Here is an 18,379-nt window from a genome sequence, read left to right as displayed (position 1 = left end):
GATGGCGTGCGCTTTTGCCGCGAACGAAAATAAATGCGCTTATACCTGACCGCCGCGGTTCGGTTAGCGGAGGATGTTCTATTATCGGCGAGCGTGGCTATTTCGGCGCGATACTGGAAACGCGCGGTGAAAAATCATTCTTCTCGGGCGCGCATTTCGTAACGCCAAGGGGAAGACGTCAGATCGGGTCCTTTCCTTGAGAATGGCTTCGCTTCCTCCGCGTGCTGGCGGCTCCGGAATAAACGGGATTTTCGGAGACTCGCTTCCAGATGGTTAAAACCAACCGAAGATACAAGGATTCGTGATCCTGTCGAAGAAAGAAGCGAAATACGTTATTGATTTCTCATGGTACGCATGTATATACAATATGGAGGATAGCTTTAACGTTCGACGCGTCTTCCGCCATACTTCGGTCTAAAGATTTCCCATTTTTACCCGGATTACACAAAACCGGGTGAAGACACTCACGTAAGATGAAAGTGGGAGAAGTGAGCGCTCTTACCACAGATACAAAATCGAGCCTACATGCTCTTCCGTTACTCACCGGGTAGAATGGTTACGATCAGACTTCGACTTTTAGGCCTCAATCGACTAGCATAATTCGATAAAACGTCCTTTCCCACGCCGGTACACGAGACATTCTGCTCCACCGATAAGCGACTTTGAGCTGAATTACCGGGAGAAAATTGGACAGTCGATACGTAGTTTCGGTAATTAACTCGCAAGAGGGAGTTTTCTCGTGCCAGTCCAAAACATGCTGCAAATTGATACATTAACCGTTCAAGTTCATTGCAGAACCACTATACCTACGGTAACGTTACAAATGTCACATTATTCCCATTGACGACGATTTACCTTCACAGAGACAACCCTCCTCGAGTTTTCGACATTAAAGTCGTTATGACGTTTCTAATTAAAATCCGGTCTTTGCAAATGGAATATCTAACATTATTATCATCCACATGAGGACATTTCTTCATTAGTAGACACTCCTATTTGCTCGTATGACCAGGTCTTGATTATTGCGCTATTACGAGCGTTCCTAACAACCGCATTGTGACGAATCACGTGAAATTGGCAGTCGGCGGTGGTGGAGGCTGGATTTAAAAGTGGTTGCAAAAGTCGACAGCTGCGGGAATTTAATGAGGCTGCCGGCACGGTCGTCCACGTCCGCGTTCTGCATTACCGGGTGAAAAATCTCGACTTTAGCCCGAATTATCGGGAGAGGCGAGAAATCGATGGGCGAATTCGTCCGCGATGACACCAAGCGAACGAGAGCGCTCCTCTTTTGCAGTCCTCGACCTCGAGCTGGTCGGCCTTAAAGAGCAGCGAACCTTAACCCTTTCGCTTCGCTACATTTGAATACACGGCACGCGTGACAGAAAGACGTCGAACCGCGATCTGCGCTATGAATAGCAAAACCTCACCCGACAGAACACGTTCTTTTTTATTTCTTGCTGGTGTAGTCGCTACGCCATTGACGATAACAATTGGCGCCTGTGGGTGTTAACGGTATATCGAAAGGAAACTTTCGAAGCGCCTCTAGGCACCAATAGTATGTTGAAAGGAGATTTTCAAAGTATCTAGACTGTGTATTTCTAATTTTTGATGCTCCTATAAGCGTCAATGTATTGCAACATAGTACATAGATCAAGTGGATCCCACGTAAAATTTTCCTCACCCTGTAAAGTTTCGCAACAGTGATCCGAAAATCTAAAAAAATTCCGTGGAGGTCCTGATAATTACGTAGCTTTGATAGAAAGTATATACACTATGTCAGAGCAAGATTCATGATAAATACTGGTTACGAGTCTTTTCATAAATTTTCGATGAAGTCACTCGGTGGGTTTTGAGCCAACTACATTTTTCAGCGAGAAACATATACATATATATACACCGTGCCAACGGTGCGATTTTCTCGTAACGTTCCGTAATTAAATCCTGGGGAGAGTTTTCGAACTCTGCCGCCATCTTACCACATGCGCAGTTTAGGTCGTGGGGTTCGATTTCTCCCAGCCGGGAGGGTAACCGGCGGCTCGAGGCCTTGGCCATCGACGCGAGCGCGGCGATCGTCGATCGTTTCCCGCGGTTGGGAAGGTCCGCTCGAGCCTCGAGAGGAATCGATAATAGTTGCCGTCTTTACCGACGCTTGGCGCTGGCGTCGGCGAGTGGCGCGCTGATTGGTCGCTCCGTCCTTGTCGCACTCGCGTTCGGGAGCGATTGGCGGTATGCGGGCGCCCGCAGCGCCATTGGCCGGCGGCGGCGGCGGCGGCGGCCGCCATTATAGATTCCGTTGTGAGTGACCGAGTCGTGGGCCGGCGGCCGCGCACCGTATTTCGCCGCTCTCTGCAAATCTCCGCGTCCCCTTCAGGGCGAGCCGAGCTCTTCCGCGAGGCCGAGGAAGCGCGTCGAGCCCTATGATGAAAACGTACAGCAGAAAGAAGGGCGACAGCCCGAGCAACGTGATCATCCATGTGAACGAGCTGTGCCGACTGTGCCTGGCCAAGGAGGAGGAGATGGTGCCGATTTTCGACGACGACGCCGTACCCCTGCCGCTGCGAATCATGGCTTGCGTCAATTTAGAGGTGAGCCCCGCGTCGAGAGCCGTCCCCCGGGGGTTCCGCTCGCCTTTTCGGCTGTGAAACCACCCTTGGAACCCTTTTTGGAAAATAGGAATCTAGTTTATCTCGCCGTCCGATTGTTCCCTCGGTACGCGGGCGGGCGTGCGCGCGCACGCCCTCTCCGTGTGTGGTGGCGCCACGGACGCTGCTCGTCCGCAGGACGCCGCGCCCCGTAAGTGTGTACGTGTTCACGCACGGGCGGACACTGCGCAAAGCAACTACCGTCTTTACCGAGTTATCGACTTTGCGCCGTTTACGCCACCTTCCACTCTCTTTCCCGCTCGTTACAGGAATCTAGACTGCGCGACGCGCGCGCGCTTACCTTTCGGATTTATTATAGAGACCTGCACTGGCTCTGGGCGTTGTTTGTCCGATGGAATCGAACTATGCTGACACTCCGAGCGCGGGAAAGCGAGGGCGAGGCGTCTTTGACGAGAAACCTACTCCCAGGAGTTAGGCGAAGTCTGGACTGGATGAATTCAGAAATTGAGGACTGCTTAACCCTTTTAGTCCCGGTCGAAATTGTTACACATGTAAAACGACAATATGTCGTTGTCCGACACTAAAAGGGCCAATTTTTGGGGAGAAAGTTTACTGATAAAAAAAAATAAATCGGCATCGATCGTTTCTACTTTAGGTGTATGAAGAGGACGGTCTGCCGAACATGATTTGCCATCCTTGTAAGTACCAGCTGGAGAAGTCGTATCAATTCAAAAAGAAGTGCGAAGCTGCAGACACAAAGCTCCGCAAGCACATGAAGTTGATACAACAGCTTACTGGTCAAGATGAAGACGAAGAGCGACAAGAAGGAGCCGGAGATGACATTATAGAAACATCGAGCGGTGGAAAGTCGAAGCAAGTGAAGCAGTTGCTCGCAGACTTGGTGTCCAGTAAAGGAGACACCAGTCAAGAGGATGGAGATCCGATTGAAGTTACGGAAGAAGAACTCGTCGGAGGATACATTCTAGGTAACTAATGCATATACGGAGTAGCGATGAAATTAGTAATTTGTGCAAGATTTTTAAATCTTTAATTTTGTACTTTTCAGGGATGAACTCCGAAAATGCTGACATCGAGGAAACTATGTCAGAAGGACCGGAAAACATTACCCTGATACCTGCCGAGGAGAGGACGGCAAAAGCACGTTGTACAATGCGTGCCACTCGGATAAAGCAAGAACAAGAATCGGAAGACGAGGCTGAAGAGGTTCAGAGAGCTATTGCTAATGCTGAACACAAGAACGTATACATGATGGAACTGACTAGCAATAGTACCGGACATGGAGAGTCACTAAAGTTGCAACCAATTGGACAGACGCTAGGTAAAACTCGAAATCTACTTCGATGAATCCGCAAATACAAACTCATCTCCATTCCGTTTATGAGCCTGTCATTATGGTACAACTTTGATTCTAATAGGCGTCAACGAGGAGCTCAAAGTATTCCAGTGTGACAAGTGTCCTAAGGCTTTCACCAGAAGGATAATGTTGAAGAGCCACCAGTCGGTACATTCCACGCAAAGAGGGTTCACATGCCAAGCTTGCGAGAAGTGGTTCCCAACTAGGTCTGCCTTGATAAGACACGAACGCACGCACACAGGTACGTTGTAAATATTACATTAGGAATAATCACAGCGTAACCAAAAAAATCTATGACAATGTTGCTTAACGATAATGCAATTATAGGCATGGCTGTTACTCATATGGTAGAGATTCTCTTACAACGAAGCAATTAATAATTACAGGTGAAAAGCCCTTCGGCTGCAACATTTGCCATCGAGCGTTCGCCCAGAAGGAGATCTTGTTGCGACACTTGATGACCCATTCTGGCCAGAAACCGTTCCAGTGTCAACATTGTGAGAAGAGCTTCACGCAACGCGAGGCTCTGAAAGTGCACATGAGGCGTCATCAGAAGCTCAATCCTAATGACATTCAGCTCCATCATTGTCAGCTTTGTCCTAAAGCTTTCTGCCACGCTTCGGGACTAAGCAGGCACCTCGTCACGCACACGGGAAGAACCTACAAGTGCGTCGAGTGCGAGAAAACCTTCACCGACAAGAGCTCCCTCCTCAGGCACAGTCGAATCCACGCACCCAAGAAACTCCTGACAAACTGAACTGTCGAGTGTGATCGTTAACTGTTAAGTCGAAACTGTACATCGTCTTCGGTCGGCCTGTTCCCGAATTTCGAATCAACGCGCTCCTCGGATCTCCGGACTAATATTGGGATCTCTCGACGCGCGCAATTGGCGAGCGCGGTCCTTCCGTCATTTTTTTCCTCTATTTTCTTTTTTTTCAACCCGACTGGTAGTCGTTCATCTTTAGGAAGTACAGAGGACCTTCGTTCTCTACGTAGAAGTCGCATGTACGGTGTACCTACTATTGGCCCTGCCTGTGCATTTGTATAAATATAAATACATCGGAAGGTATCTCGCTCGGATCACAAATCACTGTTGGGAGAGCACGAGGATGCATCCTGTCGAGGGCCGGAAACGTCTCAACTAGACCATATGTATATTTAACGAGATCATGGTAGTTTTTATGTCGCTAAAGATATTTCGTGTATAATGTAAGGATGATTGTAATAACGAGAGAAATTATCTGGAGGGTATCTTCGCGGACCCGTTTCACTTTCCTCATGGGTCGAGGCGCAAATAATGTGTATCGTAAGAATAACAAGGAGTCGTATAAACAGCTAATTATCGAGACGCCAAGTGCACGTTAATTAACTTCGTACTTTACATGTGTACATAACGCAATATATTCTGTCAAGTTGGTCCGCCCTCCCTTTTTTTTTATTTTTCACATGTATCACTGATCGGGTACTCGAATAATTGTAATTCCTAGCGAGGATTTAATCTACGGGGAATTAATCAAACTTTACGAAAGCAGGCCCTAACGGCTTTCCTTTTTTAAAAATCACTGTTTATTATGTCTCGTGTATGATGTCCTGTAACATTACATTATGGTCATGGTAGACAGTGTCGTGAACTGTCTTACACTCGCCGGACAGGAAATTGATTGCAATTAGGCCGCGTTCGCGTAGCGCGGCTACTCACTAACAGCGGAATATTCTTTCCCCCATTTTGGTAGTCCCCTCGCGTTGCGTAAATCGGCTTTCGAATTAGAATCTTTCATCTTTCGAGCTCTGCCACACGTGCAATCCGAGCCTGGGCTCTCCCCCAATTGTTTCGCAGCGAATCTCCCCTTATACCCCCCATTGTTTTATCCCCCAATCGGACACATCTAATTTCGTCCCGATGGCGTTCGACACCGAGAGCACGTGGTACTTCGTTTACAATAAAATTCTACGTATAATAACCAGATTTCGGACGAGAAGCGAGTCCAAATGAACGGTAGCCGAACGTGACAAGTGATCGAGGGATTATTCACTCGCGAAACCGCGGGCTATGAATGCTTTAAACAATAAGTATTTCTGTACAATTCAGGGGGTTAAAATTGATTGGAATTAACTAAAAAAAAAATCGGTGTTCTCGAGGAGGGATAACTTTGCCCGAGTTCCCGGTAAATGGCCAATCCTATACAATGCAACGGGTTAAAATGACTCAACATTGATCAACAATGGAACTGATTAAGAGACACGTAAAACTTACGGAAGATCACTTGGTACGAATAAAATCCCAAGTAAAACGACGACTTCCGAGTAAAAACGGGCATTAATGTATAATGTAACGCGTAATTAATCGGAGGTAACGACAGAACTTGTTAAGAATCGCTTAAAATCGGCAGAGGATCACCCGGCACGAAGGGAACCGCAAGCAGAATGCTCGAGATGTCGCCGAGATGTCCTTACGGAAATGTCAACGTCGCTCGGTTCGTCACATGAAATCAAACGGCAGTTCCGGAAGGACATGACTTTTCCTGATCTCCGAGTGAATAGCCCCTCGGGCAGTGACCGCGTTTCGCGACAGCGACAACTCGCTCGAGTCCCTCTTCGAGGAGGGACACCTCGAGCCCGTTTGAGATCCATTTTAATAAATGTACACGCTTTTCAGGCGGCGTCGCTCGATCGATCGCGCTTTTGGCCTCCGTTCCCCGACGACCGCACCAGTGGCGTTTCAAACTCGCGAGGGAAAACGCAACGACCATTCTTAACAAGGAAACGCACAGGCCCTTCCTTATCAACGAAACGCAACGGCTCTCCTTCGCGAGCCGCGCTTTCGACCGGCTACGGGTTATTATACTGGTAACAAAGCGTCCGCAGAAGCGCAGCTCGACCCTGCCACGAAATGTAATTCCCTATAAATACAGTATGTAACTCCGTTGCACCGCGGGAACGGCGTCTAAATCCGCCTTACAAATGTACCCAAGTGGACGGGTGCTATATCCGAATGCACCGTGTCTCATAGAAGATATTCACATCCGGCACTGTACAATAACGCACGCGAGTGGTTTCCCTTCGCCTTAACGCACCTGCCGAGAAGACACGTCCACCGGCGTACATGCCGGTGAACATAAATGCCTCTCCCTAACGCTCTTACATCGCTCCGAATCACCGAGTCGCGTCCCCGATCGGGTGCTTCCCTCATTCTCCGCGTTCTCGAAGAACGCGGAGTAGCCTCGAGCAGGCAACCCGAGCAAGGAACCCGCAAACTCGACGATAAAAGGCCATCCAACGTGCACGTCCTGCAGGTTCATCATCACCCCTTTAACGCATAGCCGCAGGGTCTCGCGGGCTCCGACGATTCGCCGGGCTAGAAACTAATTAAAATCGCTAAAAGCTACGAGACACCGTTCCGTGTTTGTATGTTTATCCTCGGTGGTGCGCCGCCTAGTGCAGGCCAGTAAAGGCGATTCGTTTCGACACCGTCGAGTGAGAGGGGTCACACCTTCATCGGGTTCGCTCTTCGGCATGTCCCGGTCGCGCCATGGAAATCGGTGTCGTCTCCGTCGCCCTGCCCCCCCGGGTGCTGCTCCATTTCCGCGCGCGACGCGCCGCCTCGATGCCGACGTGCACCACGTTATATGTACACGGATGGTTAATAACTCGCGGGGGTCTCTAACGTCCTCGTCGAAAGGGTTCAGAGGACCGGTTCTCTCCAGGGGACGTCGGCAACGGGCCCCGCGTCTCTTCAGGGTCCCCGTTGGTCGCCCCTCCCTCGGGATCGCGTCGAATCATCCCTGGGGGGATACCGGATCCTCCCCCGGAGATGGGCCTCCATCTACGGGGTCAATCGGAGAGAGCCTCGAGGGAGGGACGAGTCCTTCAACGCCCCCGATGGGCCGACTTCAGGGTCTATCACTGAGCCTGACCGAGAGCGACGGTGCCTCTCGAGGTCTCTCCCTTTCTCCCTCTCGCTTGCGCGTCTTCCCCCTTGGAAACGGGCGAGCAGGTCGTTCGTCTTTTCCTTTTCCGTTTTTTCCTTCCTTTCTTTATGCCGGGAGCAGCACGGAGGGCGGGACGATCCTCGGGAGAGAGTTACGAGATACACGGTTACTTGGAGTTGCGAGGTTCTTTTGTTTAAATTAAGAAACGACAAGTTAGCTTAGACCCGGTCCTCTCATCAATCGAGGACCAACGTCTTGGGCTGCTCCCAGGTGAAGCCGTCCCTCCCGAAGTGACCGTACGTGCTGGTCTGCTGGTAGATCGGGTTGCGCAGGTTCAGCTCCCTGTGGAGGGATTCCTCGAGGTTAAGATCCCGATTTCAGCGAGTTTATTCTAACTAGGATACTCACTTGACGATTTTTCCCGGACGCAGATCGAAGTTCTTATTCACAATGTCCAGAAGCTCGTTCTGGGAGAGCTTCGAGGTGCCGTAGTCGAAGACCGTAATGGAAAGCGGCTCGGCGACGCCAATGGCATAGGAGACCTGGATGAAACGAAAACAATTATTCCCCGACCTAATATATATGCCCATAATTATAAAGGTGGTGCGACATTTTTTTTTTCCCCTCACCCTATTATAAATTGAAACGAACACAACCGAAGATACGGAGTGAAGTTAATTTTCTTAGATCTCTTAACATGGACCACCCTTAATAATTACATTATTTAATAATTACGAAAACAACGCTCGAACCTGTACGAGGCAGCGCCTGCAAAGATCAGCTTTAACCAGAGACTTGGCTACCCATCTAGCAGCATAAGCCGCGGATCTATCGACCTTGGTGAAGTCCTTGCCGGAGAAAGCACCGCCACCGTGAGCACCCCAACCGCCATAAGTGTCGACGATGATTTTCCGCCCGGTGAGTCCGGCATCGCTCTGCAACAACGATGCAATATAAATGGTTATTAATAACACCCAGGAGAGTGATAACGAAGAATCGTCATTTCAGCCCGTAACCGCCGTACTTGTGGACCGCCGATGATAAAGAGGCCGCAGGGATTAACGTGGAACACCGTCCTGTCGTCGAGGTATTTTGCCGGGATAACGTCCCTGATGACCTTATCCATTACCGCTTTGCGCAGTTCCTCGAGGGTGATCTTCTCGCTGTGCTGCAGCGACACCACCACCGTGTGGACGCGAATCGGCACGCAAGCCCCATGGTCCATGATGTACTCGCAGGTCACCTGGGATGGAACATCCAGAAGGTTAATTCTACCGTATAAGATGGACACCGATATCCCGAGGTGGGTCCAATCATAGTAAAGTCGCTCTCAGAGAGTAGGTTCACATCATGGCATTCAAGAGTAGCAAATACAACCTGATAAGGCATCATAGAGTGACCGTTTGCTTATGGGAAGGGCCGAGGGGGTACCCTGGTGGACGCGAATGCCTTCCCACCATGCATTGGCGACTGTATCAAAATCACAGGGAAGGCATACGTTTCCACCGCTGTACATGAAATGTTGATAGCTCTTGCCTGGGTCTTCGAGTCCGGTCTGGCCCACCAGAGTTCTCCGCTTCGTCTCAGCTCTGCGATCTTCTGATTAAGCTTGTGCGCCAGGACGACGGTCAGCGGCATGCACTCGTCCGTCTCATCGGTGGCGTACCCGAACATCAAGCCCTGTATAAAGGCATTGTAATGTGTGATTACGAGGTACAACCAGGAGCCTCGAGATACATGTATTGGCATTTGCAGAAGTGAGTTTCCTCCTGGGTATAATACTTTCGCAAACGACATTGTGTTCGAAGCATCGCCACGACAATCCGACACAGCACACGCACACCATGCACATAAATAGAGGTGCCTTGCAGAGCAGAGGAGAGAAATTAAAAAAAGAAAGAAAAAAAAAAAGAAGAAATAAAAACTCGAGGGTTCAAAATGCGAAGATGTCAAGCCCGGAGGGTGGAGGCTAATAAGAATGTTCGTGATTTAAGGCGACGTGAGGGCACCGAATCCTTTGCCAAAATTTCCCACGTTAAGGTGGAAGCCTTAAGGGAGGTCCTGACCCCCGTTAAATTTCGTGTGTATAAGAAAACTATTATAAATGAATTAGAAAAAAAAAAAAAAAAAATATGTAACTTTCCTGGGAGTCGGGACCTTCCTTACAGACTCCATATTCACGTTGGAAAATTTTTCAACTATTCGTTGGATCCAGGTAGGAGAGATTTCATAAACGTGTCTCCTCCGAGGCCGCTTTCGCCCCACCTTAAACAAGGAAACGGCTAAAGAAATAATGTACACAATCCTACATTGTATCCAATCGTCCTCCTATCCCGCCTCCGCTTAACATCTTAACAGTTAACACGGTTAAAAAGTGTTAGTAACGTAGCGAAGAGTCATGCGAAAGAGTGAATAACAACTGTCAAGATACTGGCGCAACGAGAAAGTAATTTCCCAGGTCGGCCGACAGTGTGGAGAAATCAAACGGGTCGCTGTACTTGCTGCCGATTCCGTCGAAAGGTACCAAAGAGGGGAAAAAAAAAAGAAAAAAAAAAATAGAAGAAGCTTTGGCACGGCTTCGTCGCATCCGCCAGTCCAGACACCAGTCACCAGATACGAGGAAGAGCAAAAGTACCGTATCGTTTCTACGAGGAAAGGGTTATCTACAAAGAAAGGCACAAGATTCGCCGTACGAGTGGGCATGGCGGAGTAACTTAAAGGAGAGGCGGAAAACTACTCTAATTTTAACTCTGACATTCTAACTACCATCAGTGCAGGGAGATTCGGACATTTACATCTGTACGGAGTACCGCAAACGGTCGGGCGAGAGAGAGAAAGAAAACTAATAGTGTGCCATCCACTATAAACCATGGTGTCTAGTGGTTCCCCGCCGAGATCCACAAATTCTCCCAACACACGACGCCTTGATTTTTCCCCACAGCCCAAACTACGTTTTTTCGGCGGAATCATTACGCGTAAAAAGTTAACTCTATTCAATCTCCTTCGCTTAAAAAATTTGAAAGAAAGAGAGAGAGATATATATATATATATATGTATATATAGGATCCGCGCAGTTACCGATAGCAACGGTGGCAGGCGCTCCGTTAGTAAAGAATAGAACCGAAAGGCAAAGATGTGTCATAGCTGAGAAATCTCGAGTGTTAAGGAAGACCAGAGTCCATACCAGACAGATTAAATACAACTACGCGGGATAAGTGTCGACACGCGACACGTGGAAGCTGTTAAGGTGGCGTAAAAGGGGCATCCGAGGAATCTCTCGTTTACGAAACTTTTCTCCGAACTGGAGTACCGAATCGCTCGAGATATTACCTCGCGATCACGGAGGCGCCGATACTCGTGAAATTCCATCTCTTAAATTATTTCGTAAAAAATTTCTCTACATTTTACAAGAGGAAAAAAAAAAAATAGTAATTAAATTTCACGGGTGTCCGCCTCTTTCTCATAGCCTCAATATTCACAACGTGAGGTTTTGGAGCGTTTCGGCGGTCCCAGTTCTTACAAGTTTCATAAACTATTGTTAAAATACCGCTTTTTCGTCGCCTTAATTTCTAGATCCCTTGCCAAGACCCTCTTTAAGGGTCTGCGGTCTCCAGGGTCGCTAACCCTTTTCCACTAGACACCATGACGATTATCTGCCGCCAGAGTCGAATTAGATACAGCAGAGCAAGGAGGAAAGGAGACGAGTGCGATGTAAAGTTAAAGAGACGACGGAAGTGCCAATTGACCTGATCGCCAGCTCCGACTTCCTCGTCGCTGCGGTTCTCGTGAACCCCCGCTGCGATATTTGGTGACTGGGCATCGAGTGCCAGCAGGACGCTGCACAGCTTGTAGTCAAAACCTGCAGAAACGACCAGAAGAGTAAGCTCCAAACGTGCTCGCAGACCATCCAAAATCACGCGGCTCGATAAAAACTAAATCGGCATTTTCCAAGCATCGACGTTCCAACTCGGCCCTTCGAAGGCCCGCCATGTCGGTAACGAGAAGCTAATCCGTCACTCGTGGACGAGAGAATCGCGCTTAATAATCCTGACATAATAACTAACCAGTACATAAGGAGATATAACGCCTGCGGTCGGTTCCACAGAGAGTGGGGCCCAGAATCTCAGATTTTCGCCGATCGCCACTTGCAACGACGCGAGCGCCACTTGCGGAAACTGGGTGAACTCCCAATCCTACGTAACCGAGAATACATTTCCTACCTACGTAAATGGCCTAAAATCCTTGTAACTTTACAATTGAGGTACGCAATGTGAAACGATAATCTTTGCACGACATACAGAATGTAATGTCATTAACAAATGCCAGCGGACACGCCAGGAGGCGATAATTATTTAATCGCAGGATTTCTCACGGCCCTAGATCGGACAAAATCTGAAGATTTTGGACCCCTAAAATGGGGACGATTTTAATCCCTGGCGTTGGGTCTCCTTATACTACTTCGCGCCTGATACGTTTCGTCGCTTCGCCTCTAAACAATCGTTACAAGCTATTCTTACAAGCCATTTAATCCTCATAGACGTTCATTTCCTCGTGAAACGATTACCAATGGCGGCGGGTAATAACGAGACATTAGTTGCATCGCGATTGCGTTGATCGAACGAATGGTATTTTTCCAGTGCAATGGCTCTCTCTTTCTCAATCTAGTCCAGTCCACTGCACTCGTAAAGGAATAAGGTAAAACGATATACATTATAATCCTGAAACGACGTATCTTATCCGCATGAAACGACCGGTCGAAAGTTCCCCCTGTGAGTTAGTGGCGGTTATAATTAGATGATAAAAAAGCGTACATGGTCGACGTTGTTACCGATGATAATAATTATACGTAGGTGCGTCTCGAGGGCAATGAATGAATTTTCTTCGGTGATGTATATTTCTATTTGTTCCCGATCGCGGTTTGGCCCCACCGTAGAGTATGTTATGTCACAGTTTTCAATACATGCACACATCGGAGACAGCCTTTAATGGCCGGTGTCCGAGGGAAAACTTCAAGCAACTTCGGAGGGGAGAGAGTAGTGTTTCGGATGGTATGTCGAATATAATATTATTTCGCTGCTCTGCGGGCACGGGCTGAGAATGGGTGTTATGTACCTGATCACCGGCACCCACGTTCTTCTCTTCTCGGTTCAAGTGGACCCCGTCAGCGATATTCGGAGATTGCTGTTCAATTGCCACCAAAAGGTTCAACGTGCGCCAATCGAATCCTGCCACCACCATTATACACACTTACGTTACATATTCTAAAGGTTGCTTCGACAGCTTGACCATCGAGCAATGGGGTGGAACTTTAAGACTTCCGGGGCGAGAATCGAACCTAGTTATACCGAGAGACGCGCGTTTGCAGACTTATTACACACGTCGTACTATCCGCCAGTGACAGGGACCGAGATTTCGTATATTTTATCCTTTAGCTGCGGAAAGAATAGGAGAAAAAAAGAAAAAAAGAAAAGAAAAATACACGTCTCCCTGTAACATCCTAATTCAACTAATATACCATGGTTCGATCGTACAAACACGAAGTGTTAAAGGCACAGAAAAATAGAATCAGGCAGATGCTACGAAAAGTTGTTTAGCCGATGCTAGCTGGAAACTAAATTTTAGGAGCATTACGGTCTTGGTTACATCAATTTCTCTTTTTCTCTTTAGAATTAAGTGCCAGTACTTGTACCAGAGATATATTTATATATGTATTGCGCAAACCAAGCGATTGGATTTTTATGCGGTAGGAAAATGGCTATTCACTGGAAAGTCCGTTCGTTGAGTCTCTCTCTCTCTCGATTAAGAATTGCATTCTTACCTTTTGAGGAATCGTCGTAGCCAATGTGATTAACCGTATCGCGTACGATTTTTTGATAGTCCACCACTGCTTTGGAAGTGATCTCACCGCACAGTAGGATCATGCCGGTCTTCGTTACGGTTTCTGAGTATTGCATAAAAAATATATTGGATTACCAAGATGTTTATACTGTAATTACCATTATGTACATCTGTTCGAGGCAACGTTATTGGATGTACAATTGTCTCTTTTAATTAAAAGTTAAAAATAATACATTTTAATGTGGATATAAAAAATCCTGGAGGTAATGAAAATCGAGTTTACACCCGGGACAACTAGGTCAGGGTCAAGTCGTATGATTTATAAATAGAGACAGTTGTACAGGCATACCGAGCTGGCCGAAAACTATAAATCATGGGTAGATATTTACCACAGGCTACTTTGGCATCAGGATCTTGCTGTAAATGTGCATCCAGGATTGCATCGCTTATCTGATCGCACATCTTATCTGTAAACGAAGACAAAGGCATTAATTTTTTTAAGTTAAATATCCCCAATGACAGTACTTGGTACTGCCAACTTCCTTCCAGCGAAGTCATATAAAATTAATTCCAGGAATCCACCTGTCTGGAATAAATCGAAGATTAAGCACATCCATTGTATATAGCAATGAATTGTGGTTCTCGGTTGTATCTCTCGGTCTCGCTAAGTTTTCCTCAACTTTTGCCAATTGCATCATAACTCAGGAAAGCCTTAATCAGAAAGCAACTACAAGTCTATCACGTTATGAATAAACATATGACTGATTGACCGAGTACAGTTTTATCTTCCAAGTATTGCAATTTGCAAATGCCTTTCCACAATGATATAACGAAGTAAAAATTAAAATACAGTACGTAGTCCGAAAGTGCCATGAATCTAGAAAAATCATTGACATATTGTGAGAACTATTTTAGGAACTGACGAAAAAAGCCAACCATATTACTGGCTCACACGTGCCTCCATTACGACCTCTCTCTTCATTCTCGCCTTGACCCTGTAGGTTAAAAAAAAAAAACAAAATTCAACATTTAAGACACATTATCTAACAGTAACATTTTGATAACAAAAAAAATTGGGATGAGGAATATTCAAGGAATACTCAACACGCAGCATCTCTAAGATCCGAATGTCCTGGAAGCTCTCCAAACGTGATAGCAAAAAGCAGAAGGCCTAACCCTCTAAAACCCAATTTCATTTTCCAAGCCAAAGCAATAATTACTACAAGCATTAACCTCCTAACATTACCTATTACCCTATAAAATTCCAATCTACAAACAAATCCCTTGATTAAAAATAGGGCTTAACCCTCCCTAACCTAATTCCCTGTTCCAAGGAAAAAAAGACTAAATCCAGTAAATGAATCGCGAGCATTAACCTCCATTACCCAACTTTGCAATTTTTACTAAAAAATTTGTTGGTTAACAAGGAACGGAGCAATGACAAAGTGATGTATCGAGCTTTTCGAAAAATCAAGGAACATTTACGAAATATCGACGAAAGGGTACCGTGACTTCAAAGTCACATGGCGTTTTAGAGGGTTAACTCGATCCCGTGCCGCGCCATGGCGGCACGCGGAGCCCGTTAGAGCGTGCGGGTTCTCGCGCGCGCATAGCGGGTGAAAGAGAGAGGAAGAAGCAGGGAAGGCGGGGAGGGAGAGAGAGAGAAAGAGCGAACGCGTCCTTCGGAGCGAGGCGAGGGAAAACCGAGCGTAAGATGAGGCGGACCCGGGGTGAATACTCGCCGCACCTGGGTGTCCCTCTCCGACGGACTCCGAGGTGAAGAGGAAGCTGGTGCCCTGCTGCAGCTCGGGCGCCGTGTGCCCGTTCGCGTATCCGTTCATGTGGTGCGCGGTCTCCGGCATCTTCGTCGCTCCTTCTCTTTCCGGCCACCTCTGGTTGAATCGAGCCCTCGCGGCCGCACGGGTTAGCTGGCACCGATGGATGACTCCGTACCCGCTCGGCGGTTGCGAGCCTTCTCGCCTCCTCGTGGGGACGGACCTCGTACTCTTCTCGGCGGGCTCGCGCGAACCAAGCACCGCACGTAACGTACCGCGCACGCGAGCGACGGACCAACGAATCTACCACGGAACGTGGTGGAAGTAAAAGAGGCTCCCCGCAAACCGGTCGCCGCTATTTATAACCTCGGTCCGCGGCGGCGCTGCCGTCGGCTAGCCTCGCGTCACGTGACCCTCGTCTCCCTGGCAACCGGCGGCGCCGCGCGATTCGAACGACCTCGACCCGCCGACTTCGAGGGCCTGAAAGAAAAATTCATTATATGATTGAATGTTAGCTACTAGAGATTATCTGTGTACACATGACTCTACCGGAAGTTATCGGTTTCTAACGAAGTATGGGCATGATGCGAATATTGTTCTCGTTTTTTCCTACTTCTAATCCTTCGTTTAAATTACTTCAAGTATAATTGTCAGACTTATGTGTAAACTGCGTTGAATTGTTTTCATCGCGAGGTAATTCATTCGATAAATTTATCACGAGCGAATGAATGCAAAACTGGAGCTTTCAAGATGTTTTCGAGTCAATACGCTATTCGTGTCAGGGTAATATTTTAATCTCGCTAAAGAAATACCGAGCTTTACTGCAAATTATGGATTGCATTGTTGATTGCGAGGAACGTGGCATTATTGGAATTCTATCTCTCGATATAAAGGGGAAAATAAGGAGCTTAAATCGATCTGTTTTTGGTAGGGACAGTCGATATGGTCAGAGCGCTTTACAACCATTCGATCAATCCCCAGAAATAGCCGCCGATATGTCTGATATCTCTATCGAAAACAAGGCGAAAATATAAGAAATAACGCGTTTACGATGCACGGAGCAACGAGGTACACGTTGCATTATGACACCGAGTAAGTGCAACAACGTTGCGACGCATAAAACGAATTATCGACTCGGCAAATGCCGATATAGCTTTCCCAGCAATGCTAACAATTACTGGGGTAATCATTCGCAATGCATGATCTAAAGGCAGTAAACCCTTTTTAGCGCCGATATATGCAGAATCGACCGTTGACTCATCTTATGGAGGAAGCAACGATCCCTGGGGGAGCGATAATGCCTTCGAGAGAATCGGATTTTCTTTTTTCACTATTGCACTTTGCACTTCGAGGAGTTCGCGGAAGAGAACTCACTGTCACGTGATAAATCCTGAGACAATGGTTTACACCGATGTAATATCGCATTACTTTGGAATAATCGCGGACAAAATAGACCGCGATTAAAGGCGCCCTTAAGAGTGCCATATTTGGGTAATGATCGATGGATCATTTGGAGAGAAAGATATCATAATTAATTGACATTAGAGGAATGTGTACGTGCAATTAATACACGTTGAAGAATTGCACTCGGTGGTGTCGAGATTAATTTATATTAATTTAGAGCCGAAGACGACGTCTGTAGAATTCGCCATTTGCTTCTGATTAGTTTTGTCTACGACCACGTGGCTTCATTACGTGACAAGAATTGTAACCAGAGCGTTTTTGCTGATGTTGCAGACATTGATGTTGCATTGTACATGATAAGATCCTCCCAATAGTGTGGGTTCCCCTTGCAAGGTAATTCAATATTCTGCCGCATTAAATTGCAGTTACAGTGTCTGTTAACACGTTCGCTGCCGCGACACGTTTCGTTATCGGTCACTAAAAGATGCATTACCTTACTCGAAGGATTCTACGCCCATTCGTGGCAACCAACTAGTTCGACAACACATTTTGGAAAATCCAGGACCCTCGTCAAACCTCGAATTTTTATGAGAAACATTACTCTTAAAAATCCATGACTTCAATTTTGAGGAAAAAAAAAAAAATTTCACAGCGACCAATGAGCTCGAGAGATTTTGATAAATGTACGACTTCGAGTTTTATGAAAAATGTTACTCTGAGAAATCCTCGATGATCTTGAATTTGAAGAAAGATATTAATCTCCCCGGAAGGAAGCGTGAGTAATTGTTATCGATGAATAACGTTCACTTACCTGTACCGAGCAAGGAGTGCCTGGGATACCTGGCACCGGATGTAATCACTGATTAAACTTTTCGATTCTTAACGGAATTAGCGCAGAAAACGAAGAGAATGATGAACTTTATTTCGTTGGATTAAAGAGGAAATCGTGGTGGACGGTCCCCGAAATGGCAGATACTGGACATGTCGCTCGGTCGAACTGGTCTTATAGCTCTGGGAATCTCGAGTCATGATTGAATGATGACATGTCAACGTGCTTGCCAAGATGCAACGGGAAGAGTGTGCCTTAACTATCGTACTTTCCCTGCTTTCGATAACGGAAACGTACCAAGTCATGGAGAATGATGCAAGGTGAATTCGAATTTCAAGCATGATCTGAGTTTCCGACAAATTCTCCAGCGATCGCCTTTCTGATACATATGATTCATGTCATGACATTGCTTAATATTTACTTATTCATACAGGCCTGGATATTTCTTGCCCTAATTGCCTAGGCAAATTCAAACAGATGTTGGAAATTCAAGGAACGCCCCAAACTTTCGTCGACTACTTTCTTCGTAATAATTCGATATACAAGATTCGGGGAGTATTTTATTTATTATTTAAGGCGATCTGAAAGTGGCGTCGAAGACGCCTCGTACATGAAACTTTTGACAG

At 46.9% G+C, this 18,379-nt stretch overlaps 2 protein-coding genes across 3 annotated transcripts; one reads left to right on the top strand and one right to left on the bottom strand.

Moving 5' to 3' along the window:
• The first annotated feature begins 2,300 nt into the window (after positions 1 to 2,300).
• Positions 2,301 to 5,401, top strand: LOC105701614 (zinc finger protein 543). The gene is made up of 5 exons (XM_012428499.1): positions 2,301 to 2,585; positions 3,259 to 3,589; positions 3,670 to 3,942; positions 4,040 to 4,219; positions 4,365 to 5,401. The coding sequence occupies exons 1-5, from the start codon at positions 2,418 to 2,420 to the stop codon at positions 4,733 to 4,735; spliced, it is 1,323 nt and encodes a 440-aa protein (XP_012283922.1). The 5' UTR covers positions 2,301 to 2,417; the 3' UTR covers positions 4,736 to 5,401.
• Positions 5,402 to 5,526: 125 nt separating this feature from the next.
• On the bottom strand, positions 5,527 to 15,861 carry LOC105701616 (S-adenosylmethionine synthase). Of its 2 annotated transcripts, none has more exons than XM_012428501.2 (9): positions 15,493 to 15,861; positions 14,135 to 14,212; positions 13,726 to 13,848; positions 13,020 to 13,132; positions 9,444 to 9,587; positions 8,932 to 9,150; positions 8,660 to 8,842; positions 8,316 to 8,449; positions 5,527 to 8,249 (listed from the first exon to the last, which is right to left on the bottom strand). In XM_012428501.2, the coding sequence occupies exons 1-9, from the start codon at positions 15,605 to 15,607 to the stop codon at positions 8,144 to 8,146; spliced, it is 1,215 nt and encodes a 404-aa protein (XP_012283924.1). In that variant the 5' UTR covers positions 15,608 to 15,861; the 3' UTR covers positions 5,527 to 8,143. The 2 variants fall into 2 exon arrangements, with proteins under 2 accessions (XP_012283924.1, XP_012283925.1); XM_012428502.2 differs by lacking the exon at positions 13,020 to 13,132 and adding an exon at positions 11,654 to 11,766.
• Positions 15,862 to 18,379: the final 2,518 nt, after the last annotated feature.

Source organism: Orussus abietinus, unplaced genomic scaffold (assembly GCF_000612105.2).
Source record: "Orussus abietinus isolate OABI.00-Male unplaced genomic scaffold, Oabi_2.0 scaffold24, whole genome shotgun sequence".
NCBI lineage: Eukaryota > Metazoa > Arthropoda > Insecta > Hymenoptera > Orussidae > Orussus > Orussus abietinus.
This window is presented reverse-complemented; position numbering and strand designations above follow the sequence as displayed.

Coding starts and splice junctions, on each gene's coding strand:
- LOC105701614 (XM_012428499.1), top strand. CDS start 2,418: ATGATGAAAACGTACAGCAGAAAGAAGGGCGACAGCCCGAGCAACGTG. Junction 2,586..3,258: donor TGGCTTGCGTCAATTTAGAG/GTGAGCCCCGCG, acceptor TTTCTACTTTAG/GTGTATGAAGAGGACGGTCT. Junction 4,220..4,364: donor ACACGAACGCACGCACACAG/GTACGTTGTAAA, acceptor TAATAATTACAG/GTGAAAAGCCCTTCGGCTGC.
- LOC105701616 (XM_012428501.2), bottom strand. CDS start 15,607: ATGCCGGAGACCGCGCACCACATGAACGGATACGCGAACGGGCACACG. Junction 9,588..13,019: donor ACGTGGGTGCCGGTGATCAG/GTACATAACACC, acceptor GCCTTTATACAG/GGCTTGATGTTCGGGTACGC. Junction 8,450..8,659: donor GCAGGCGCTGCCTCGTACAG/GTTCGAGCGTTG, acceptor CGTTTCATCCAG/GTCTCCTATGCCATTGGCGT.